The sequence below is a fragment of the Melospiza melodia genome, chromosome Z (assembly GCF_035770615.1).
Source record: "Melospiza melodia melodia isolate bMelMel2 chromosome Z, bMelMel2.pri, whole genome shotgun sequence".
Classification (NCBI taxonomy): Eukaryota; Metazoa; Chordata; class Aves; order Passeriformes; family Passerellidae; genus Melospiza; species Melospiza melodia.
The window spans coordinates 13629066-13656154 of NC_086226.1; the positions used below are offsets into that span (position 1 = coordinate 13629066).

Consider the following 27089-nt stretch of genomic DNA (forward strand, 5'->3'; position numbering starts at 1 on the left):
CTTTCTTCCAGCATTAAAAATGATAATTTTGTATAAGAAAAACTCTTGGTGTGGAGACCTGCATTTCCAGTTTTGCCACTACAAATAGCTAAAGGGAAAAACAAAACCAAAAAACCCTCATGCAGACACAGAGTTGCCCCTTTACCTTTACATTAAAAAACGTCTTTGCTAATGAGGTCTGAGTGTCCAAAACTGTGCAAAATATGTACTTTGAAGTTCCGTAGAAAAGCTACCAATAACATATAAAATCATATTCCTAATGTCTTAGGTTATACTAACCTCTACAGACTGTACATTAAAGGATTTATTATTGAATTTGAATGGGTTTCCTCATTTCTTCTTTTCAGATAATCTTCGAGAAAGCTTAGAATTTTTTCTAATTTTATTTAATTCTTAATGTTTTAATCCTTTAGGCTTGGTTACTCCAAATTAGAGCATTAAAATCTCAGGCTGATGAATCTAAAATTTAAGGATTTTTTTCTTAAAGAATGGTACAGATTTATGTATCCAAACTTCACCCCCTGCACAAATTACATCACTCTCTTCTTCTCTTAGTGTTAGCAAACTGCACTACCTTAGCAATCTAAAAATTAATTTTGAATTTTCCAGTTGAAGACTATATAAAGCTAAAGTTTATTTTCCTGATTTGTATTGTTTATAGACAATAGGGATGCTAAATAGTGTCAGGTCCTGTATCATCTCTGAGGCTGCCTGTTAATTTCTGGACACTAGGCTTTGAGCCTGCTGTCTTAGGAAAAGGCCAGCTTCTTCTGCACCTTTGGACGTATTCTGTCTGCCCTTGTGAATTTACACAAGTCCAGTCTATTAACCATTCCTCATTCCTCTTTGATGGTGGGTACTAAGTGCTATATCTACACATCTTCCAAATACCTCCAGGGATGCTGACTCCACCACTTCCCTGGACAATCTGGTCCAATGCTTGACAACCTTTTTGGTGAGGAAAGCATTCCTAATATTCACTCTAAACCTGCCCCGAAAAACCTTGAGGCTGTTTTGTCTTGTACTATCAGTTGCTGGGAGAAGGGGCTGACCCTACCTAGCTATATCCTCCTTTCAGGGAATTGTAGAGAGCAGTCAGATGTTCCCTGAGCCTCTTTTTCTCCAGGCTAAACACTCCCAGCTCCTTCAGCTACCCATCACAAGCCTTGTGCTCCAAACCTTTTACCAGCTTTGTTGCCCTTTTGTGGACATGCTCCAGCAAAGTCCTTCCAGAACTGGACAGCTTTCCAGCCACTCTGTCCCAGCCTGTGGCACTGCCTGGGGTTGTTGTGACCCAAGGGCAGGACCCAGCACTTGGCCTTGTTGAACCCCACACCATTGGCTTCAGTCCATCAACGCAGCCTGTCCAGATCCCTCTGCAGAGCCTTCCTGGCCTCTAGCAGATCAACACTCTCACTCTACTTGGTGTCACCTGCAAACTGACTAAGGGTGCACTCAATGCCCTCATCCAGATCATCAATAAAGATATTAATCAGGGCTGGCCCCTACACTGAGCCTTGAGGAACTCTAGCAGTGACCAGCCCCAGATGGACATAACTCCTTTCAGCACCACACTCTTGGCCCAGCCACCCACAGTTCTTTACCCAGCCAAGTGTCCCTCCATCCAAGCCCTGAGCAGCCAGTTTGTCCAGAATTATGTTGCCAGGTATTATGACAAAAGCTTTACTGAAGTCCAGGTAGACAACATACACAGCCTTTCCACCATTCACTAAGCTGGACACCCTGTCATGAAAGAAGATCAGGTTCTCAAGCAGGAACTGCCTTTCCCAAACCCATCTGCCTGATGCCCTGGTTGTCCTGTATGCCCTGCATGATGGCAGTCAGGATGATCTATTCCATAACCTTCCCTAACACTGACAGGGAAGGCCAGTGTTGCTAACCTTTGCTGACAGACCTGCAATTCCCTGGATCCTCCTTCTGGCCCTTCTGTAGACAGACATCACACCTACAAACCTCCAGTCACCTGGCACCTCCCAGGTTAACCAGGACTGCTGGAAAATGATGGAAAGTCTCAGCGAGCACATTCACCAGTTCCCTAACTACCTTGGGATGGCTCCCATCTGGTCCCATAGAATTGTGTGTATCCAAGTAGTGTGGCAGGTCGGTGACCAGCTCCCCCAAAGTGTGGAGGTTTTATACTGCTCCATGTCCTTTGTTTTCCAGCTCAGAGTGCTCAGTACCTGGGTAACAACTGCTCTGACCATAAAAGACTAAGGCAAAGAAGATATTAGGTACTTCAGCCTTTTCCGTGTCTTTTGTCACTATGTTTCCCCCTGCCTCCAAAGAAGGATGGACAACTTCCTTAGCCCACCTTTTGTTATCAATGTATTTATAGAAGCACTGTTTACTGTCTTCTATGGCAGTAGCCAAATTAAGTTGGACTTTGGCTCTTCTGATACTCTCCCTACATAACCTCATGAGATCCTTGTAGTCCTGCTGAGTGTGCTACGTTCTCATTAATGATTTACTGCATAGTTAGCTTTTTCCCCTGCAAGAAGTTTCTGCCTAGTGAAATATGATGTCATGGACATTTAATCCATTTTGTGCTTTCAGATTCAACAACTTCCAGCTGCAGGAACCCTCCACTATTGCTTCAATACTTTTTCTGCTGCTACAGTGCGTCAGCTGTATCAGTAGTCATATTAGGGTTGTTTAATGTTATGGGTTGTTCAGAAATGCATATTAAAAAGACAGAAGCCTTGGTGTCACAAGGGAACACGGCAGAAGTTCTGGTGTTTTGTTTTGACCTATTCTTAGCCTCTGATAACATGTCACAACAATAATCATAGTTACTTGTGTTCTCTTAGGAAGGATGGGGAAACAAAGCACTACTCTGTGCAAGCTGCCGCTGTAGTACTTTGTAGTAAACTTGGCCCTTGCAGAAGGGCAGCAGAAACTGTTTCATGAATGCTTCTGTTCTTAGGGTTTCAAGAAGACACTAGTTGAATGGAACAGAAATGAAGCAAGTACATGTAGGGATATGTGCAGTCAATCCCACAGCTTTTAAAACCACATGTGAGATGTGTGGCGGCACAATGCTGCTGCTCTGTAAATGCTGGGAAGCAGCCCTGCTGGCAGCAATTTCCAATATTAACTGAGACACACAGATAGGATACCAGTGTCCTGCACTTGTGTAATGAAAGGTGGCTCCATCCAGTAACAACCAGCAGCCATGGGTTATCTGCTGTGGCCTGACATACTCCACGATCACGACCTCCGTGTTTCTCTTCAAACTCTCTTGGCCAACTTCTCACAGACTCATTCTGCTCCCAGGGGATTAACAGAAATTTGCCTCCTTCTCCTTTCCCTCCTCAGAAACCCTCTTGTAAGTTGGAGAAATACCAAAGTGAGGAAGACGAAAAGCCATTAACTAGTAGTGCTTAATGGAATAAAATTACCAATAAATGCCAGTATTTAGGAAGTAACTTCTGCCTAAGCAAACAGCATTGCTTACTGCATGTGCTTAAAATATTCACACCCTCTTCTTCCTTTACTCAGGGGATTTTTCTCTCCATTAAAAGTCAGCAGATAAGAGCAAAAAAAAAAGCTATAATTACTGCAATGACACTTCCTCAGCTCAGTTCCTAATAGTAAGTGCATGTACACACACATGCACACACTAGGCCTCAAGTGTTATCAAGCTCTTATGGGACAGAAAGGTCTGCTTCATAATGGTACTTGTTCAAAACATACAGAGCTATTACTTGCCTCTGAAAAAATGGCAAATATCATCAATACAAGAATCCAAAACTATAGTGTATAAGAAGTATTTAACCAAAACAAAATGAAAAATGAAAAATGTTAGAACAAAATACAGCTTGAAGTTTCCTTACACTATGAGTTTTCAGCAAAGTCAATCTTTGTATCATCCCCACACAAATCTTGTGACTAAAAAAGGAACACATCTTGCCCATAATTAAATGTAATTGACTATAATATATCATCTTATTTACAGGAAAAGCAGGGAGACCTGTTTATCGATGGGCTGGTTAATCCCATTTTTAAAATCTGTACTGTAGAATAGCAGTAACACATCAATAAGTAGATTAAGAATCATCCATCCAACAGATCTCCATAAAAGTAACTGCTGCTTGGAAAGGCTCCTGGTTGGGTTTATGAAGTGTCATTGGCATATTTACTCTCAAGTAAATACAGCTCACTGCAGAGTAAATTTCCAAACAGCCAAAGATCAGCAAGAGTGGAAAATGACAACAGCAAAAGTCACGAGGATTCATCTGATGTATGCTGTAGTATGTAATAACAATGTACATCTCAAAGGTAACAAAAAGTCAAACAGTCTTGAAAGTTGCACTTTATACTTTCCCATTTTGAAAACATACCTGTTATTCATAAATTTGAGGTTGCACAGAACTGAGAGGCAATTTCATAGGTAAGATAAGCAATACCAGATATAAAAAATAATCTTTTTGATATATATGAATGCAAAACTAAAATCACTATCTTTTAGATAGTGATTTTAGGGACGAACATGTAAATCTGCACCATTTTGAGAAGGGTCACAATCAATCTTAGCTTCAATGTTTCAAGAAATGCATGTGTAAATGAATCTTGTTATCAGTACAAAATGCTGTCTTCATCTTTTGATAGTTCAGATTTTGAAGGGCCCATTTCAGCCTAGCCATAACCCTTCTCATTCCCCACAATTACTCACACAGATACCTGGATTTCTCCCACATCTGCTTGTATGGCTCCCATGTCAGACACCATCCCCTCTCAATAAAAGCACTTTGTGCCCCAGCCACTGCTCCATGACTTCCATGCTCAAAGGTCTGCTCACAGACTTCTGGGTTCAACTAATGCTTCTCCAAGAGACAAGGACATTCATTTGGGTTTTTGTCCACCTTTAATCATCTTTCAGTTTCCCAAGGCCCTTAACACTGCTCAGGCAGATAGAAATATGTTTCATTACTTTAAACAAGGCTAATAAGGAAGTTTGCCTCTAGACATCTCTGATACATACCGTATCTGAAAGTACCATATTGAAAGCTATTGAAAATATCAAACTTGTCAACAGTATGAAAGTCACTAATGTTTAATGCTAGAACATAAAGTTCAAAGAATGGCTTAATGTTATCCACTGCTTAAATAATGCTGGAATTAGCTTATATTTCTATCATTGAAACCTGAAGGTCTGTTTGGCTAAATACAGTATTATTGCTTTTTCCTTAATGTATTTGAAAGGGCAATGCTACAATCTTTTGACAGAAATACAGAAAAATAATGCAGGCTCTTTTTATAATTTTATAACGAACTACATCCTGGTTTACATTTTCCTCCGACTTACTGCTCCAGGAACAACCATACAAGAGTCATCACTCTCAAGAGAAGGCATCAGTCCTCAGCCAAAAAAAAGAGACATTTGAAAGGCATGGACATAAAAGGCAGAAAAAAGACTTGCATAAATAATGTTTTGCTTTTCACAATGCTCAAGCATAATTTTAGAAGGCTTACTTCTGATAATGGATTGCTTGGTGCCAGCAGTATGCAGGAAAAATACACATATCCTCTATTTTACTACTTTTAGCTTAACAACTCCCATTCTATTTCTGCCCTTTTCTCCTTTGCCTGGTTCTCAGCTACATTTTTGTTATACTAAACAGAGTACACTGCCAGTAGTTCAAAAACCTACTTACAGGAATCATCCAGTTGGCCAGGTCACCGTACTTAGACACCTGCATAGCTCCAAGCATCGTCAAATCAACATGGCCTCTGTCAACAGAAAGTGTGTAATTAGCATATCATGTTCAAGTAACAGCCCACAAATCTTAACAAGCTTTTGTTCATGCTCATTACATCGATTTTAAAATGGTGGCATATGACAAATGTAGCAACTGTTTGTCACACACGTAGCTGGGGTTTTTTTCCCCCCCTAGATGTATCACTGATGCAAATGTCTCTCTTTATGCTTACTGAGCCTCAGAAATGTTCCTACTTTTGTCTGGTTTGGTTAATTGCATGTGCAGTCAATCATCTCTGAACTCATACTTTTTAGTGCACTCCTTAACGTATTTACATGCATCCATTATCTTTTCAGAGCCATTAGGATTTAGTGTTTGTTTGCATCCAAACTCCTTTCCAAAAAACAAACAAAAAACAGGTGCAGACGTTGAATTTCCATTAAGGAGGTGGAATGAGGATCACAATTGCAAGCTGAGCAAAGAAAATATACTGAGTGCAAGTACAGATTAGATACTTGGAAATGACCAAAAAATAGTTGTTAAAATGTCACTACAAATGTGTTTATAGATGGCCAGGTGGTAGTAGGCACAAGCATCACCATGGTATCTATTAGTGCAGTGGTTTTTTATTTCCAATAGCTAGATTTAACCCTCTGTAAACCATAACTGATTAAGTCCATGATAATTTTACAGGTTGTTAAATGCTAACCACATTTGGAAGAAATACTTCTGAGTTCTGCCATTGATGCAGTTTATTCTTTTCCTGTTTCAAAAAGATCAGAGTTTGTGTTGTTACATACCCTCTTATCATTGCAAATGATTCATCACTAGAGAAATAGGAAGAACCTGGAAGAACAGTGACTGTCTCCTTACCTGTAAAAGAAACAAGATACAGTATGCATTTTGTTTCTTTGACAAATGAAGTCACAGCTACTTACCAAGAAATAAGAGTTTTTTACAAAATTCCTTTGGATTCAGTACAGCTACAGCCTGACTACACTTACAACATCCCATGTAAACCTAATCAATCCTACTGAATTGTGAAGCAATTTGTTAGAGTTTCTAATGATAGGCTTGCCTGCTGTTTGACCACCAGCAGGTCCAGGCAAGCATCAGGAACATCAGAATGTAGGAAATATCTATGGGTTTTAGCTTTCTGCTCCATTTACAGGAAAAGTAAGAAGTAACTGTCTTTTGAAACAGAGGAAGATAAAGCCTTCAGGACCCAGAGAGGCTGCAAAGAAAAGCAAGCAGATCAGATTGAACAGTTGCTAATGATGAAAAATACAAAAAAATAAATGACAGGTCTAGTCTATTCTTGCTTTCTTAAAGGGCACAAGAAAACGTGCTTCTGTGTTCTGTACTGTGCTCTGAACAATGCTTGATGCAAGCAATGGAGCACACCTGGAAGAGTCTTTATTTTGACTCTGTTCAGGGCCCTTTTCTTCCTCTTCTGCCTGCTCTTTGAATCAGTCTAAGCAACAAACATTTACAGAGGGTGCCTCTGATAAGGCAGAAGAAACACAGATGAAGATGAAATTATAAAAGAAGCACGGTAAACTTGAGAGAGGAAAAAAATATACAAACCAAAATATTTTAGCAAGATGTGACATACTGTAACAACAAAGGGGAAGGAGAATGATGCATCATTAAACAGTTTCCAGAAAACAGAAGAAAAAAGAAAATGAGATTAACTAAGAGAATGGGAAAAGGGAAAAAAACTGTGCATAGAACTTAAATAAGAGATCTAAGATACGTGCTTTACCTATTGAACTCATCTGAGGCATATTTTATGCCATTTGTATGGAAGTTAAATAGAATAGTATAGAATTAAGGTCATACAAGTGGTCTTTCACACTTCTCAAGAATTCACCATGCTAACACTCAGACCTGGTCAGACAGCTTGAATTATCTTTCCCTACAGGACACGCACCCAAAGCAGTGACAGAGAAAAAATGGTTTCCAAGCAGCAACATGGAGAGAGAAGCCCAGGATAAAGTGACAAGGTAATGATGAGAAGAACGACACACAGGCTTAGGACCACAGAATAATGTAAAAAGAGCACCACATTACCCACTTCTTAAAATGCTCTCAGGAGGTCAATACTTTAAAATATTTCTGCTATAATACAGTAGTATACCTTTCAGTTGCAGTCAAGATATCCTTCATGTGAGACATTAAAAAAATGAAACAAACAGAAAAACCCACAGTTTTTTCATCCAGTTAGTGAATGAGAACAAGATTAATTTCTATTTCTCTGCCATTCAGCTTCTGTTTTCTTCACATGGTAGATTGGTGGTAGGTCTGATGCTTGTCTATCCCATGTCCTGTTTACTGCAGCTTCAGAGGGACATATAAAGCTGCTTAACATCGAATTAACAATAGTACAATAATCTAATTTTCTTGTTGCATTCTGACCTGTTATGTTAGCTTCATGTCTTCCAGATTGACTCTTAAAAAATATTTATCAACTATAAATAACAATTCAAGACCATCTCAATTTCCATGTTAAAGCACAATTTTTTTCAGATAATTTATTAAGTTCTTGGATATTTTTTTCACTGTCACTCTGTTAATATGTTCATTTTTCATACACACCCATATTAAAACTTAAGTTCTAAAATGCATGCGTATAATTTCACTCATAGTATTTTTTTCTTATACATATTTTTATTCTTCCAGTGAATCCTCTGACATATTCCTTCCTGTAGTTCTTGAAACAATTACATATGTACTGGTGAAATGCTGGACTCAATTTCTTAAATGATTTTTTATTTCAAACCAGACAATGGCCTCAAATAACTCCACATTTAAAATATAGTAACAGAGGCAATTACCTAGTGCTATGATAAGCATCATTTAGCTGAGCCAAGCAGCAAATGTTTCACGTCAGTGAACAATTGCTGGATTGATATTAAATTAAAACCATTTTATGTCAGTGCTTTATCTCCTTTTGACTTTTCAGAGTTTAATTGTACTTGCTAACAGCCACTTAGAAAAGTACTCTCTGTATAAATACATATGTAGACACCCATACATGTATTTGTATGTATGCATGTGTATATTTGAATAAAAAAATGAAATGTGTATCTTTTCCACATGAAAAAACAAGTCTAAAATGTTAGGTCTATAATCAATACCATTAATATCAATGACAAAGTCACAAGGCCTATTTCTATTTGTCACAATGCAATATTTAAGTGTATTTTTACATGAAGACAGAAAATGTACATAAGCACAACTTTTCCATGAAAAAAACAGAAATCAGACGGGTGCACTAAATCATAAGAAACTTACATTTTTATATTGAATAGCATCTTCTGAGGTGAAATGCCCTAAAGCAGCTGGGCAACAACAGTATGTGAGAACTGCCATTCTCGGCTAAAAGTGGCAAAAGCAGCTGCCCACAGCAGTGCCCTTGGTGTGCCAGATGCCAGCTGCGCAGCTCTTTCCCACTGCCTTGGCTACCACTCCCTCTCTGAATGCAAATGGGTTATATTCCTGGCTGGGAATAAACCAAGCCATTATACACAGGATGTTTTAATACATGTCCCAAACATAAATCATTGAAAACCATTTTCTAGAAGACTCAAGGAAAAGCAGCAGGAAAACAAACCCATATTCATTTACAGGCTGCTCAAAACAATCTCACTTCTGAAAAGGATGATTTAACCATTTACTGATGGGCCTGGAAGACAGTTTCTCCTCAAAGAAGAAGATTATCGCTTAAAAAAAGACAAATGCATTAATATTTATTATCAAATAAAACAGGTCTCTAGGTTCAAATACTGTATCAAAAGAAAAAAATTAAATTAACATGGTTATTCTTTTTCCATTAATTAAATTTAATTAAAGTATTTACCTGCATTAATCAGATCTGGATCTACTTCATTTTCAAGTGGATAAGGACCCTGACAACAATACAGATGTATGTCAAGCATTATAATAAAATATCTCTAAAATACAATTAATAATTGCCATATTATTTCCAATGCTTATTACCAAAACCAGATCATGGCAGACATGCATTTTTTAATCTTATTAAATCAGAATTCTATTTTTTACCTGGAAAACATCCTGACATTACAAGCCACAGTTTATATCAAGTAACATATCAGGTCTTTAGGACTTATTGTTCAAGGATGTTAGAATTACAAAACAATCATGAAGTGAGAGGTTTGTTTGATTTGAGTTTCTTTTTGTTCTTAATCTAAGTGACACACATTTTTCAATAAAAGGTCATAACTGCAACTTCATAAAGTCATATGACAGTAAAAATAATATACACTTTAAGCTTTATTTAAAAATATGTTTGCTAAGGTTTACAATGCTTAGTCTTGCAAATTCCTGATGGTTTGAGTCCAGAAACTTAAGTACATCCTTAGCAAAGTAGCACCATAAGCATAAAATGAGCATTTCCTAGAAAACTTCTCTGCAGCAGAGTGAGAATTATATAATGATATAATATAGCATATATATTTTTAGCAATATCATAATCAAGTTGGAGGCGCACAGGAAATAAAACCCAGCCACAGCAAAATAAAAACACTATAATAACTGACCAAGATAAATCCTTACCAAACCCAGGACTCCATTTTCACTCTGTAAGTGAACAGTTATGTCTGGACTGATGAAGTTACTGGCCAACAGTGGGATACCAATACCCAGATTAGCTGAAAAAAGGCGGTTAAGGCAGAAACACTTATTGCAAACTAGTAAATTTTAAAAAATTACTTCTATACTATGAGTAGATTAGAACTGTTCCATTCACAAGCACTTTTGTTTTTACTTAAATACCTCATATTTGTGATTAATTATTTTGCCATTTGAACTGCCTAATTGCATTCTGTCAAATCCTCTATATGATAAAAATATCAATGTGCAACTTCTACATCAATTCGGTATTAATAAAATGAGAGCACCTCAGAGTCCGGTAAAGACAATGAGCACATTAATCAACCTGTTCTAAACAAACCAGATGGGTTTTTTATTCTAGTCAGCAATCACTTCAACCTATAGCACATCTATAGTGTGTGGATGAGGATACCATACATGCCATCCTCAAACTCCAATGCAGCCCGTTTGATGATCCTCTCCCTCACATTGTCTCCTTTTTTTTGCTTGGCTGTTGAGTCTTCAGGCTTTCGGATTGATAAGCGCTGCAAAGTAAGAAGTAATCATAAGTAAAGATTAGAATCCAGATTGTTGCTTCTCAAGACACAAAAGCTTGATTTGTGATTGCACTGAGATACTTGGTCTAAGAATAAAGTTATTTACTCATCTTCTACAAAAAAACCTGACCTTTTATTTTATGCATTCAAGCTTAGCTAAGCCAATGGAGTCATCAAAAATTGCCAGCGACAGCCTTAGAGCAAAATATTATTTCTTTCTCTGTATTGCCAAGCCTGATACATAGAGAAGGGGTGAAGAAGGCACCAAGCACTAGTGCAAATACTAGCAAGTCTCAGATTCATTACCCCAGAGATACCTAAATAGATTCGTAAAAAGTCAGCCAAAAATACAAATACTGCTCTCTTTCTGCATTCATTCAATTCAATGAGCTGTTCTAGATTTATAAGGATGAAACAGACAAATGCCATTCATCTGAAGATTCTGGGGAGCTAAGAATCAAAATTTTCAAACATAACTCTCTATAATCTTGCACACCCCATGAACTTGTTTCCTGGTATTTTCTCATCTTAAGTTAATGTTTTGTAAATCACATGCAGGTGAAAATGCCATGACATTTAAGAAGTTTGTAACATCTTTCTTTTAAATTATTGTCTACATAGATTATGTTCTTTGCACATCTCTCCTATGCATGTAAAATTCATCTGGGAAACATCATGTCCTGCACCCCCATATGTCTTTCTATCTTCTCCTACTTCAGGCTACAATTAACACATCAGAAAAAAATTATCCTGTTACCTTTCATCACCACAAAAGAATTTTTGCAGAGTCACTTTCTCCTTAGGCAGTCAGAAACAGTCTATATAAATCCTTTTGAATTTCCCATCACCTTCCTTTTTATGCCTTGGCTATTTTCCCTAGAATTGCTTAGCTTGTGGATTGATAAAGTAGGAACAATTACAGAGGGTTTCTATACAGCAAAGAGAAGGCTGGATAGAAATTATAGCTGGTGCTAGAGAAACCACTTCTAAGCTATATTAGGCAGGAACTGCTATTTAAAGCCAGTAAGAATTATGACAGACTAGCTTCTCTTTATTTCTTACATTCTTACATTCTTCATCTTCTCTCACCACTTACCATACCCACTGCTTTTCTGCGTACAGCCAGCCGATTTATTTACTCTTCTGTTAAATTTTATAAACCTGCCATTTCCTTCCTATAAAAGCAAGAGCTGCCACTGCCAGAATTACAAAATTGCATAATCAAAATTAATCTCTGTTACAATTTTGCTTGGCAGTTTATAGTAGCCTTCTCCCTCACCCCTGCCCCCTTTTTTTCCTGAAGCATATAGGGAAGGGGGCCAGATGATGAGGTAGGTATTCACCAGGTATTCAGTAGGTATTGACTAAATAGATATTCACTTACGCAGCCAAGATGTAGCAGAAGCAAAGTTTAATAAATGAAAAATTATTTCTGTCATAAAAGGTAAAAAGCTTTTCTGGGCGATAATGCAGCCATTCAGAAGAAGAAAACAAGCCATTAATTGCAATCTGACCCAACACAACCAGAAGGAAAAAAAAGGTTTGACACATCTGTTTGCAGTCAATTACTCAACAACATGCAAGATGCTTTTGCAGAATGAACAGACGAAATTAAAAAAAGAGCTTCTTAACCTTAGTATTCACAAAAGAGAATGCTCAGAGAAAAGGCCTTGTACAACTTCCTGGGACTTGTACTTTGATTTTAATAACAGAAGTTTAATTATTAAAATCCATTTCTGCACTTTTTTCCCACAGATTTTTTCTCCTTGTGTCATATATCTTCCCTTCTACCAGCTTATCTGATGAACAATTCCCACCTCCAGACTACAGAGACACAGAAGAAATACAGAATTTTCAGCTGCACATAAAAAGCATTGTCACATCACCAAAATGAATATAGGGACATAGCCTGAGTGTGACAAAGTCATAGAAACAACAAAGAACAATTACATAATCATAATTTTATTGGGTGTTTTCAGTGGTGGAGTATTATTGCAGCAATTTTAATAGCTATTGACATCTTTTATTCAGACCAGAAAGGTCACCAGTTAGAAAAGTCACTGATAAAAGAAAAGGGAACAAAGGTTTGCAAGACCTTTGCAACATAACATAATTCAATGTACAGCACAAAAGGGACTGAGGCTGGCCCTACATGCCCACATCAAAAGCTGTCCAGTGGAAAAGAAAGTCAGATCCTTGTCTAGGTGTTCCCCTTGTCATATCTACAGCAGGTGAACTGAGAGGGAAGGAGAATTTAGTAGCATTTTCCACTAGATTTTCAACTGCAGTAAAGTCATCCAGGGCTACAGGCAGCTGCCCTAAATTATTCGGGAACTGAACCAGAGAGTATGTAGTGAAAGAAAAAAGGCTCAATCCTCAGGCCCCCACCTAACTACTTAAGTACCTATCTAAGCTCCAGTTTTTAGCAAAACTTTATGGGTCTTTCTCACACTATTTTCTCAGTGTTAAGACTTGGTGGCTAGACTAAACACCACATACATTTTAAATACACTCCAAGCTGAAATATGTTGTGACTGAGAAGCTGAGCTACTTACTTCAATTCTCTTCTCAAACTTCTCTCCTTGTAACAGACGATCAACATAGATTTTGGGAACATGAATGTCTTCTGGGGCAAATGCTCCTATATCAACAATTTCTTCTACCTACAGAGTAAAAAAGAAAAGGGAAAAGATTTAGAAAAAATTATTCAATGAGAGGTTTTAATACCAATGAAGTTTTGAAATGAAACATTAAATTTACAGCAAATGATGTCAAGAAAACTAATGAATGGGACAAAATATATAGTCTTTAAAACAGATTAACTTATCTGCTTATCTGCTCTCTTCTTTCAAAGTATATTTCTTTACAAAAAATTGAAAGTAATTTATAATTTTACCAGCCCATTTGTATGGCCAACTTGAAGAAATAATACTGTGTATATCAGTTACATCAGAGTTGTTTGTAACTACAAAAAATTTCTGCCCAAACAGAGAAGACCAATATGCTACTAATAAAATACATAAATATAAGGCCGAAGTATTAATTTAGAGGATATAAACACAGAAGATGAAACAAAAGTTTTCCATAGTGTACTCAAAACTAAAATAGAAAACATTTGAACTGTAATAATGGGTTGCAAGAAAGAAGACAAAAGATGAAGATCTAGAAGTCTTTATATTAGTGAAACAGAGATTCAGTACAAAATGACACTCATCACCTGTAGTGTCACCTATCAGGAGCAGCCCAGATAATAGGGGTTTTCCTTCCTTCTAGGCCTGAATTGGGGGTGATCTAGTTAGAGACGCTGCTATGGACAGATACCTGCAGCTAAGACTCTCAGCCATGGCTGGTGCTTTCCCTAACAAGTCTGAGGTACACAGAGCACATTTCACTCTGCCACACAACAGACTCTAATGCTAGTGTTGTTTGCAGTTGCATCCAGCCACAGAGAAAACACGTCATGTTAAAGCAACAGTCAAAGATAACATACAACAATCTACTACAAAGGACATAACAACGTACTCAAAGATCAAAAGACAATTTCCAAACTGCTGTATCACCAGAGATTCATTAAACTCTTAGGAATGCCCAAAGCTTAATAACTCCAAAACAAGACCTGGGATATGGTAAGGGTAAATCTCTGAACAGCTGTCACCAGTGAAGCAACATTAAAGAGTTTAAAACTCAGTTTGACAACCTACTGGACAATATGATCAATACTAAAATCTATAGTACATCTGATAGAAAATTACCTTCCTACTGTGCCTTTAAATGTGACAATAAACAAACAAAGAAACCAAACAACCCACCCTAAAAGCAGGAGAGGGAAAAGAAAAATTAAAAACTAATGATCACAAAATCAGGTTCAGATGATCCCCAAAAAAAACCCTGGTTAAAGAGACAGAAAGGATGTGCTGTGAAATCTGCAAGGCAAACATTCTAAGCAAAAGGCAACAACAGCTACAGCAACACAAGCCTCAGTGCTCAAGGGGAATAGACCCACATCCAGAAAGCCATTACCCACAAGATAAGGAGAGCCAATCAAATCAGTATCTTGAAAATTCTGATTTAGGTATTCATGAAAAAATGCTAAAGTTTCATCCATCTCACTTGACGCTTCTAATTTTATACACTCATTTTAAGATTAATATGGAGACCATGTCAAACACAGGGTAAAATTAAAAAATCCTGAAGCACACAGCTGAAGCACATTGCACTTTTAGTGTAGTGACTACTGTCAGATCATCCTCAGAAGACAGGAGAGGCAGGAAACAAGACTTTCCAATGAAGCAATAGGCAAGCAGATGATCTGCTACCAGCAGAATTCCCAAATTCACCGTTTCTAATTATATTTATCTTCACTTATCAGATGGAAAACTAGGCCTAGGGAATACTAATCGCTCTGATTTTAACTTTCTCACAGAATAACTGCATTTATTTGCTGCAGCAGCTGAGATTAAAAAAACAAAATCTTGGCACAATTCAACTAACTCAAACAGAATTATACTGTCAGAAAACTTGACACACTGAATTTCTCCCCCCATAGAATACACCGAATAAATTATTCATCCAACAATAAATTATTGGATTTTGTTATCAGTCACGCCATTCTGCTAATTGGTTTGTATTTCATCTCTTGGGACACAGCAGTCAGCCTGATAGCTTTTCCTCTATTATTTCCAAACATTACCCTAAATGAACACAACACTGCAAACTGTATTTTGTCCTAGGGATTTCAGGTAAGCCTAAGGATCCCTGACAACTGGAACACCTTTCCATGTTCTACCACTATGTGGAATAAGCATCAAATGTAACTAAAATTAAATATGTTCAAATACCCCCACAGCAGTAAAGAGGAATTTTGAAAAGGGATTAAGAATTTGTATGTGATATATGAAAAATTAACTATCTTCCAGTTCTGCAAGTGAAATAATCAGCACGTTACACGGAAAAGGGAGAATTCAAGCAGAGGAAGTACAAACGCCATCTGAGTGCTCCAGCTCTCTCTCCCAGGGAACCGAATGATGAGGCACCATACATGGGCTGCCTGCCATCAGCACAGCCAGAGATGAAGCTGAGCCAGCTGAAGTGACACCAGGATATCTGATGGCTATGGGAATCAGCACCCTAGTGCCTCTGGCCACTGCAAGGCATTGCCCCAGTAACTTCCTAGAGAAGAATGATACTGCAAATTCAATAGGAAGGACCATCACTGGGCGTATTCACTTCTCTTTCAGGTTTCGTGTTCCTTTATGAGTCGGCTCTGTAACACCTCTGTAGATGAAGCCTCAAAGAGAAAGGCACGAGCACATCCATATTAATAATTCAAAGGATGCGTGTGAGTTTTTCTCCTGCTCTGCTCTCATCATACATATGCTTCTGTTCTTTCTTCTCTGTACTCACCCTGCCTCAGGCTTTATTTTGTAACATATAGAAGAATCTTTGTAAACATCAAAAATCATTATGTGTCCTCCCACCCAAGAGACACCAACTCTGGCAAAGCACAGAGAGGGAACTAATCAGGGCAGACCACCTCCTGTACTCTTTGTAATTAGAAAATCAAAATCCTCTGGTACTTTTTACATGGCCTTGATCACATGTGTTCATCTTAAATCTTCATCAATGAACAAAAAGACAAAAAATGTTTACATCTTTGTAAACATTTTGTAAAAAGGAACTACGAGAGACCATGAGGTCTGACTTCCCTCTTCTGGGAAGGCTCTGATGCCTGATCCAAAAATCATTTCATTGCTTCAAGAGTTTCACAGTACTGGAGATTTCTTCCTGGGGATAGTGTTCTTGCAAATCTTCTCTGATTGCTGACAGTGGAAGAAGGATGAATGAATTCAGTCCTTCCTAAACATTGGTTTATCTGTAAGTACACCCAGAACATAAAAGCTGTTTTCCACTATGATTCACAAGAGCCTTCTGCCGTCCTTTTTGTATCAGCATTCAGAGGCAGTGATCCTTTGCTTCACAATATCACTTCTTTCTGTAATTTACATCTACTTTTCTCTTGTAAAGCAATTTTAATTCCTTTTCCTTACAGAAATTCAGCTATTCTTCTAGCTTTATTCCAGAATTTCTGAAGGCTCACAGAAAGAAAAAGGGAACCTTGATAGATATGGAAGTAAGAAAAGTAAATAAAGTAAGAAAAATAAAAACTATGGTTCCTTACCGAAAGTTGATAAGGAAATAACAATGACAAACTATTATGCCAAAACACTCAAAAATAAAAAGAGCCTTTGTTTCTGGTATGTTCCTTTTATCTATTTCTGCAGTCCAATTATGTACTTTATGATATGTTAAATATTTTCAGCTGGCTTATTTTTAAATCTGTTTTCCTAAAACTAAGCTATAACCAAAAACTGCAATTTAATTCCTTATTACAGAAAAAAAATCAAAAACGTGTGCATGAAAGAAAAGAAGAGATGGGGAGAGAATCACAGCCTAACAAACCTATGCATTTTTAAGTAGCTTATTTTTATACTAACTTTATTAAATCTCTCTATCACTACCCTAATTATCCTAGTTCATTTCAGTTCTTCAAACTGAAATAATAATCATTCCTAGCAGAACATTAGTAAAACAAAACATTACAGTTGGTTAAATGTCCAAAATAACAAGAGGAATGAAATAAAATTTAGCCACTTAGATGCTCAAGACAAACTCATCAGTACACATCATCAGTTCACTACTGGAAGAGTCAAGATGTCAAAAATTCTTTGTAACATTTATAAAACCTTAAAATTAAAAAAAAAAAACATAATAAGAGCTATAAGAATAAATTTTATGTGTCTGCATTCAAGATCACAGAAACTGTGATCAACCAACCATTCATGATGGTTAATGACAAACAATAGGGGAAAAAGTTAATATTAATTGTTTAGACTGAATTTCACAAATAGCTTTGATATTTTAAAACTGTGAAATATACTCTGAAGACAGCCCACTCAAAATTAAGAACACACTATACAAACTTTCTTAACTACAGAAAAAAGCAAAGCAGATTACTACTAAGTTCTGCAAGTAGGCAGATGAAACAGATGATCTTCTGAGTCAAATTCTTTCCTTTTGCAAGATCAGACACACCGTGAAATTTCTACTGTCAAAATCCTATAGTAATGGAATGCTAGCCAGTCAATATCCATACTGAAAAAGAGACTTTTATAACTTTAAAATCAAGCAACTACCAAATAGTTGATCAACATTTTGATCAACAATTACCACATTATGGTCATATTAGACTTCAAACAGACGTTTTCATAAGCTTACTGAAGGGCAGGGAACAGTAAAAACCTGTAAAGTTCATATTTGTCAGAGAATCTTTCACACAATGAGCCTGGTCTGGGTCTCACTGAAGATGCACACTGAAGATCCGCTTAGCCAAATAGCCCTTCTTCTTAGCAACGAGATCTTAAAAGACTTGTGGTTATATTCTCCCAGCTGCCACCAATGTGTCAACCGCAGGATGTCCTCAGCCAGAGGCTGGACATAAATCACCTTCTTCATAGCTTCTGATGAGCCAGGAACTAATTGTTTTCATTAAACCCAAGAGACTCTATTGATGCATTTCTTAAATTTAACTATTATGTAAAACATTTCTTATTACCTATTGTAATTTCACTGTGTGCTCCCTTCTCTGTGCCATACAGAAATAGCACACAGCAGTTGTTTATTTGTCCGTTTCATGTTGTTGAAGATCTTATGTACCTTTATGTTTTCCTTCTTTCTAGTAGACTGTTATCCTCTGTAAACATCACAGAGAAAAACAGTGAGATCTGTAGCCAGTATGTTGTTATCTGATGATTAGGAAAGCAAAACCGACACAAATCTCCTACATTTGTCTTCTGGTTTTTCGTCATGTGGCTACAGATCCTCCTAAATCAGGAGCCCCTGCTAGAATATACTCAATTCGCATTTGTTTTCTCTGCTCTAAATCTCCTCAGTTACCACCTATACTTGTAGTTGCCTCAGGCTTAAGCTCCTCTCACACTTCTCTGCACCTGCTCCCTGTTTTCTTCAACGGCCCCTTCCCATTGCACGCATTTGACATCTTCCTCCATGCTGTACTGCTGACAGCAGAGAAGAAAACAGACAGCAGTAAATAACCAGCTCTAGATCCTCACACACAGCAACTCCAGGATATATACCACAAAGAAAAGAGGAAGCATACTTGATTATCTGCAAAGGCTATGTATTTGTAAAGCTGTGTGCATGCATGGAAGAATATGAAAATTTAGCCACAAGTCTCTGAAGAGGGTCTCCCACACACATAGCACTACACTTCGGAAATTTCTGAGCTAGTCACATATTAGCACAAAAAGGATACACAATAGTCTTAACTTTCAAGAACATGTTCAAAGTCTGAAGAAACTGACATTTCTCAAAAAAATTCTTCCATTAAATTGATGGGCTTGTTTGTTTGATGACTTGCACTAATATGTCTATATAATTCTGTATCCACTAAAAAGTCAAAATGAAGATAGCTGTTTTCTTACCTCCTTAAATTCACTCATTTGCATTTTAGTCTATTATTTTATGGTAAAATTACCTGAATTGAAAGCATGAGAGATTACTTTAAGATCCAGCAGTCCAGCAGGCCCAGCATTACCAATCAAACCAGGCTCCTACAGCAGGTACACCTAGGGAATGATTCTTTCCAAAACCCTGTGGTTGCTCTGATATAAGTCATCAGTAACCTCCTGCTGGCTGTGATCACATTTTGTGACTTTTCCTTTCTTGATGAAATGAGGTGATAAAGCACCCAATTTGTATTCAATACCTAGGTTCTTAACACAAAATAAAACATAACCATCCATGTGGAATATATACAAAATCGTCTCACATCTGGAGATAGAAATTTTGGAAAACTGTTTTTTTAGATTATGTATTATGTAATTATTTTTCAATCATAGAATTAAATAACGGGAGAAGAGCCAGAAGACAACAAACAAAACTCTCACGATCTGTGAATATGGTCTTCATTTGCTAAGGGCCAATCAATAGCAGAAGAACCTATTTAAGCCATACTCAGCTGAATAAGGGGACTGACCTCATCCCAAATACTTCCACTCCAGAACACAAAAGCTGCTAACAACAGTAACTGTACTGGAATATAATTTGCTATTTTTGCAAACAAAACATATGTTGCTTTAAATACATTATTGCTGTACTTTGTTACTTATTTTCAAATTGCTTTAGATTGACAGCCTTTGAACTTATTAAAAGGCAAAAATAAATAAATTACTTTTTTATTAAAATTAATCACATTTTACCTGTAATAATTGAACTCCCAAAAAATCCCAACCATAATCACAACAAAAGATTTTCTTACTCACATCTGAGAATTGCAAATGAAAAGAGACAAGAAGAGCTCTCATATCCTACACATTCCAAGAAATGTAACTTAAAGGTCAGGAGATAGATTTCAGCTTTACTTTCAAAAGTAAACTAAGTGGAATTTAAATACTGAAGTGAGAAGTAGAAAAGCATAATAAAATTAAGAAAAACCCCAGAGATTTCATTGCACTATCAAAGGTGGGTTTTGTACTTTAAAATCTATTTAAGCGCAATCAAACCCCACTCAGATTCAAGGAATATCTCTAACTAAGGATCAGACCAGAGCATGCTCAGCAGGAGATACACAGCAACGTAATACCAACATAAAACAATGCATTAGCAGCCGATTTGTAGCTAATTCTGTTGCTGCTTCTCTCTGGTAAGAAAAAGAAGCCCTGCAGGTATTTCAGTAAAGGTAACAAAAAGGTATCTTCATCCAAAAAAGGCATGTTCTATGCATGCATCTATAAGTTGTTCTTCTTTCAGATGTTCATTAGAGACAGTGGTGATTTTCAAAGAGTTCTGGAAGCTACTTGACATGCTACTGCTTTGTTTCTCAACAAGCAATTAGTGTGGTCAATTCCACCTTCAGAATGACAGCAGATATCCCAACCTCCCAAAATATTGAAGATAAACTTCTCCATAGTTTTGAGGAAGAAGTTAGTCAGGTACCTTTCAAGGGAAAAGTTTGAAAGAAAGAAAACAATTGATGTGGCTTAGACACTTTCAACAGACCACAGAAATATGGATATAAAGAGCATGTCAGTAACATATTCTAAGAAGAATTAAAGTTTTCTTGCACTTAATTGTTATCCTTCCTAAAAGGTGCCTGGAAAAGAGAGCAATAGACACATATGGAAATTTAAAAAGCCCTAAGAATAAAGTATTTATAAAAGCACTTTTTTATTATTTGAAGCTGGCAGAAACATTTAAATCAGTCCTTTAAACTATAAAAATGGAATTTTTTGCTTATCATAGCCTTACAAGAAAATTCAAATTTCACTAGAAATGGTGAAAAATTGTCTTGAGCACAAGTGCCCCTTATCCCACTGCTTATAGAGCCAATTGGATACATACCTTCCCCATTCTAATTGGGATTATTTCACAGAATCACCTGAGTCAGAAGGGACCCACAGGAATCATGGAATGAAACTCTTAAGTGAATGGCCCATATGGGGATCAAATCCACAACTCTTTGCCTTTCTCCACTTCTTTCAGCAACAAGAAGACTGATAAAGTACACTTGACTTATTCCAAAGGTTAACAAAAAGGAGGAGTGTGCTTGTTTCTCTGTAATGAAATCCAGGAACACACCTGTTCAAACATGGAGTTGCTTTAAGATTTGTTTAGTTATTGCTCACTCCAGATGAATCAGAAGTTGCAAACAAAGGATCTTAGTTTATATTCATGGGAATATAAATGGGACTGCATTTCTACACACCAGACACCTTGAATGCAAGTTCTCTATAACAGAACTTAATAATATTTTGGGCAGGAAACTAAAAAGATAAAACAGGAAGACTAGGAAACTGTTTAGGACACAGAAAAGGAAAACTACTCTGTTGTCCTTGTTCATTCGTTTACCATCGCCTGCAGTCATTATTTTACCATTGGCATGCAGAAAAATCAGTATGATTTAAGTCAAGCCAGTCTTCATATCGCAACCCATTACTTCTCTTTAAATATTCACTTTTTCACTGAGTAATTCCATAGCATTTGCAGGGGATGGATTCTTCAAGAGCTAAAAGGATGCTGCTAACATCTGATCTACTGATTCAATTACTCAAAAATTTTCACTCCAGCAATAGTTATGAGGCTGTAGCTTTTCAAATCTCCTATGTTGATCACCTGAAAAGATACATTTGCTTCATGTCAGAATGCAATTTTTTGGAAGATTTTCAGTTTGGATGTTAAATCTTTCTCATTCTACGCTAGAAATCTTCATCAGAGATATTAATAGCACAGAAAATAAATTAATGCTGTAAGACACCAGGATAGATGCCTGTAAATTCCTTGAATCATGCGTAGAACTCTCCCGCATTTTCAGTCCTATAATAACACATGATTTTAAATGCAATGACAGTTAAGTCATTGATTGATTCACACATCTTATACACAAAGCAGAGCTGAAAATTTAGAGCATTTTAAATTTAATTTTCAAATTCTCATGATAGAAGACGCGAGTACTGTTAGTGAAATATACTTCAAATGCACAGTCTATGAGGCTTTCTATAAAATGTTATGAAAAACCCTCTAAATTTAGCTTTAGAAGCAAACAGGCTTTCCATCAGTTTCTTCAGCACACTTACTTCTTGGCAATCTGCAGTATCTACTGATCAACTGCAAGCTTCCTTTTTCTTGTTCTTATTGAATGTCATATTTGTTCTTAACATATGTGACAAGGATAAAAGGATTTTTTTTCATTGAAGAATACATTCACATCTGCAATGAACTTATGAAGCTGAATGCTGAGAAAACTCATGATACACATTCAAAGAAGTATAATTTAGAAAGGAATAAAATATAAGAGACAGATAAAAGAAAAAAAACAAATTCAAATCTTCCAGCAATGTATTATAAGGAGGTAAAATTACCTGAACAGCAGTCAGCAACAATTTGATCTGCTATGAATTTTAACTACTTAATATTCACTACCTGAGCAACAAAGTGCCAAATCTGAAGCCATTTAATTAGATGTTTTATATATAAAAGAAAAGCAATTGTAGGGAAAAAAAAAAAAAACCCAACAACCAGGAAATAAAAGAATAACAGCTAAAAAACCAACATAAAACTCCATCCAAATAAAAAACATCCACAAACCCCACATTGCAAAATTAAATATCAAAGGAGTTTATTCCCATGAAATCATAGAACAGTCACAGAATACAATATGCTGCGTTGGAAAGCACCCATTAGGATCATCAAGTCAAACTCCTGGCCTGGCAGAAGACACTCCAATAATCACATCATGAATCAGAAACATGTTAGCTAAATGCGACAAGAACTACCATATGAACTACCTTCTAGCCCAGTACTACTTATATTCCAGTATTTTTCTAATAATTCAAAAAGGGTCTGTGCCACAGCTGTACAAGTGTTTTGTTGCTCTGTTCTGTTTTTAATAAGCACATGCACACACAGAAGCAAGGAACAAAATACATTGAAGAGAAATAAAAGCAACAGAAGAGTACTCAAGTCTGGGAGCAGGATTCTTTTTGGGAAACTGAAATTGTTGGGGCAATGGTGTGTAAATGTTTCTAGGAGCTGATTTTCCAAAACAATACTGGTGGTCCCTGAATTTCAACTCCAATCCTTTTCTGATTTGCTCTTTAACTTTCCATGACTGGCATCATTATGGCTGCCAAACTGGTTGTTAACATTGCTCAGAACTGTAGGAGAAACGGCATTAAGCTCTTCAGCCTTCATTGTAACCTGCACAGATAATTTTAGTCCCTTCATTGAATGGTGAATGAAATATTCTTGGTCTCCCAGTCAACTATGTATGTATTCTTAAAAAGATTTCTTGCTACTTTCAAGTATTCTTTATTTTGTATTGGGCTGGATATTTCTTAGAAGCTTAAGCTTTTTGGTTTGCTTTGGCTTTGTAATGCTTAGTCTCAGACATCTGAGCTTGGATCTCACTTTCTATATGTTTCTTTTCTGTGTTTGAGATTACAATGATTGTGATCAAGGTCAAACTCCTACTGCTCTTCCAATTCTTCCTCCACACTGGAAAATTTTATTCTCAAACTCATTAACACAGTCTTTCCCTAACTTCATTTCTTCTTTGCTATACCTCCCAGAAGGTTTCATCAATCCAAGTCTATGAAATCAGTCTTCCCAAGAGACATTCCTGATATCTTGCTATTTTCCCTTCTACACTTTAGAAGAATCATGAGCTTGTATTTCAAAGTTGCTCTCCCACAAATGTTCACTCAAATCTTTCAACTAAGATTCCTCTGGGAAAGGTTATTGTAATGTCTATACATTATATTTGGGTTATCTAAATTTAGACCCACAGGCATCCCTGACTCAGGATTTAGCCAAGGCCTAGTCATGTAAATACACTTATGCAGTCAAAAGCCCCGACTACCTACCTACATATTCAAGATAAAAAGCTTTATATATTTATTTTATATACACACACACACATATATATGCATGCACACACATATATATAATGTATTATAGGAGCATATTATGGCAACTAGAATTCTACGGTCACTAAAAGCAGTTGGTAATGTGGCAGGACTAAGAAGTTCAGCGTCCATCCTGTGACAAATGGGATTCTCAAAAAAAGCCTCTCTCCCACTGCACATCCATGGGACCCTCCCTCACAACCATTGCCTAAACACACACAGACTCATCATTGAGCAGTTAAATAATATCAACAAAAGCTCTAGCAACACAAAAGCTCAGTGGCTACAGCATTTGAACAGAACTTTAATTCTACATCTGTGTCTATTTATTTCTATTTAATTCTATTCTATGTCTATTCTGAACTGTGGTTTCACAGAAACACACACTAGTGTGTGAGGGCACCCTGTGCCCGTCCCAAAGCCGTCCTCTACCAGGCTTCACTTTTGAGTTCTATGGCTAGAGCATCCAGGTAACAAAAAGTTTCTATTAGATTACTGTTCCACTTTAAAGTGGTACTTACAGGTTTTTCATAGTAAACTGTCACTGCGCAAAAATCTTGAAGAGTTTTTCAGAAAAGAGCTGTGCATGTGAGGAAAATTTTGCCATTGTTACAAGCATTTTGAGGTATAGACATACACATAAAAAAAGGTTCATTTCAAGTTTCCTCAATAAAACCAAATGCCATGATTTAGCACAGATAACATGATACAAATAGCTTATTTCAGTCCGATTCTGTCCCTTAGTGCCATGCAGTTCATTGTACCTGAGAAAATGGTGCTCACTGATGTGGCTGTGTGGTTACTAGGCAACGAGAGATAAAATGCAGGGCCTAATGATTTTTATTTAATGCATTTTTATGAGAAAGTACACTCTCTTTTTTTCTCTCCCTTGATATTATTTGAGGTGTAAATGTTATTTACCCAAGGAGATATATTTAGCCATCTTCTGTGATCTGAACAAGAAAATTATCCAAACTGGATATTCAAACAGTCAGTCAATAAATATTTCTAAACATATTGACCATTACCACTACCAAACACTTTCATGGTGGCAGTGGCTGAGCTCTCAAACCACTTCACCAGTGAAAAATATTCACAGCAGAGAATAAAAAGAAAACAGATAGAGCTTGGGGTCATTTGGGACAGTTACAGACATTTATGTACTCTTTTCTGTGGCAGAAAGCAGGAGCCCAAGCCTATATCACCCTTTCCCATGTTATCATGACACCACATCTGGCAAGGTCACACTGTGCTTTCTACTGTGACTTGGGTAGCCCCAATTCCCTAAAAAAAGAGGTGTCATTACCAAAGTCCCAGTGGGGTTCTGGTCAGAGGCATCTCTACAGGGAGATACACATGTTAAGAAGCACTCTGTTATCACAGCCCTAACCCTAGGAGTCTAGGCACACATTCAAGAGGCCTTCCTGCAACTCCAAGCTGCCTCACAGTTCATTTCCCATCACAAAATTCTATGGCTCTGTTGAGGGTCCTGACAGCAGTGACACCTCCTCAATTCAGTTTCACCTTCATTCAACAGGGTTGGAAGTGCTACCACATCTTAAACATCACACAAGCTCTCAAGTTTTTTCACAGGCCATGCTCTTCATTTCAGTCTTTACAAGGGCTGGTGGCTTGTATGTAACTTCTGACCATTGAGTTTCTTTTGTATTGGCCAATTTCTCAACCCTCCCATCTTTGTTACAGGCACAGGAAAGTGTTTATAGCTCTGAAAAAAACAACCTGAATGCCTCAGGTTGAGCATGTGTGTGAGAGCTCAGGTTCAAACAAAGCTACAGGTCTAGCTGCATGCTTAACTTCTGCAAGTTCTGCAAGCTGAAGTGAGAAGCAATGAACTCCCTGCATCATTTCACTTTTATATATAAAGCCAAAATAACTGATGCTACCAACATTATTTAGCATTTGTCTCTGCAAAGGTTAACTTCCAAGTAACAGGAATCATGCAATACAGTGGAATTTTTTTTGACCTTTAATAATGGGTCACCTTCAAATTAAAGTAGAAATTCCACTGGACTTGGCACAGTTAGATTTTTACAGACAGTTATCTGTTCCTCATATAACCCATCCTTATTTTCTTGACAGCAGATTCTACTCCCTCTCACTTAGATAAACAAAAGAGATGCATGCAACAGTTAAAAAATTTTGTGCAGATCAGTAAGCACTTGTTGCATTTAATTAGAAGCTTACAATCAATGTACTTCTGATCCCAAAATGAGTACTGATTGGCTACTTCTGACCATTTCCCTATTCAAAATAAACAAGGCTGAAAGTTTAATCTGCCATTTTAAAAATCAGTAATTCTTCACTGCATGTCCCAAATATAACAGGTAACAGTCTGACTTCCTCCTTCTTCAGACACCATTATGTGCAGCCAATCTTGCTTCTCACAATACAGGAGAATTTTTAAGCAAACAATAGCTATCAGTCTGTGAGTCGGAGAAGTGGGGGGTTTTTATTTCTTATCTCCTTTTCTTTTATCCTTCACATCGACAGAATTTGTCTGCCTCTGAATTGTTACAATTATTAAGTGTCTGTCTGTACTTCAGATAAGAGTGTATAAAACACCACACAGACTAAAACTAGAGAAAAACAGCATTAAGAAAAAAAAGTCCTTCACTGTGTATGCATGTCAGATTTCACATCTCCCCAGGTTAACTTTGCAGGACATGTTAACAAATGTTATTTCCAGTTAACTTTCT

At 37.0% G+C, this 27089-nt stretch overlaps 1 protein-coding gene across 1 annotated transcript in view; it reads right to left on the reverse strand.

The window, feature by feature from the left end:
* Nucleotides 1-27089, reverse strand: part of OXCT1 (3-oxoacid CoA-transferase 1) — an 85902-nt gene that overhangs the window by 26983 nt on the left and 31830 nt on the right. Inside the window, 6 exon segments of the mRNA XM_063179613.1 lie at nucleotides 5676-5751; nucleotides 6521-6593; nucleotides 9583-9631; nucleotides 10299-10393; nucleotides 10768-10879; nucleotides 13447-13554. Of these exon segments, the coding sequence (XP_063035683.1) occupies nucleotides 5676-5751; nucleotides 6521-6593; nucleotides 9583-9631; nucleotides 10299-10393; nucleotides 10768-10879; nucleotides 13447-13554 (513 nt within the window).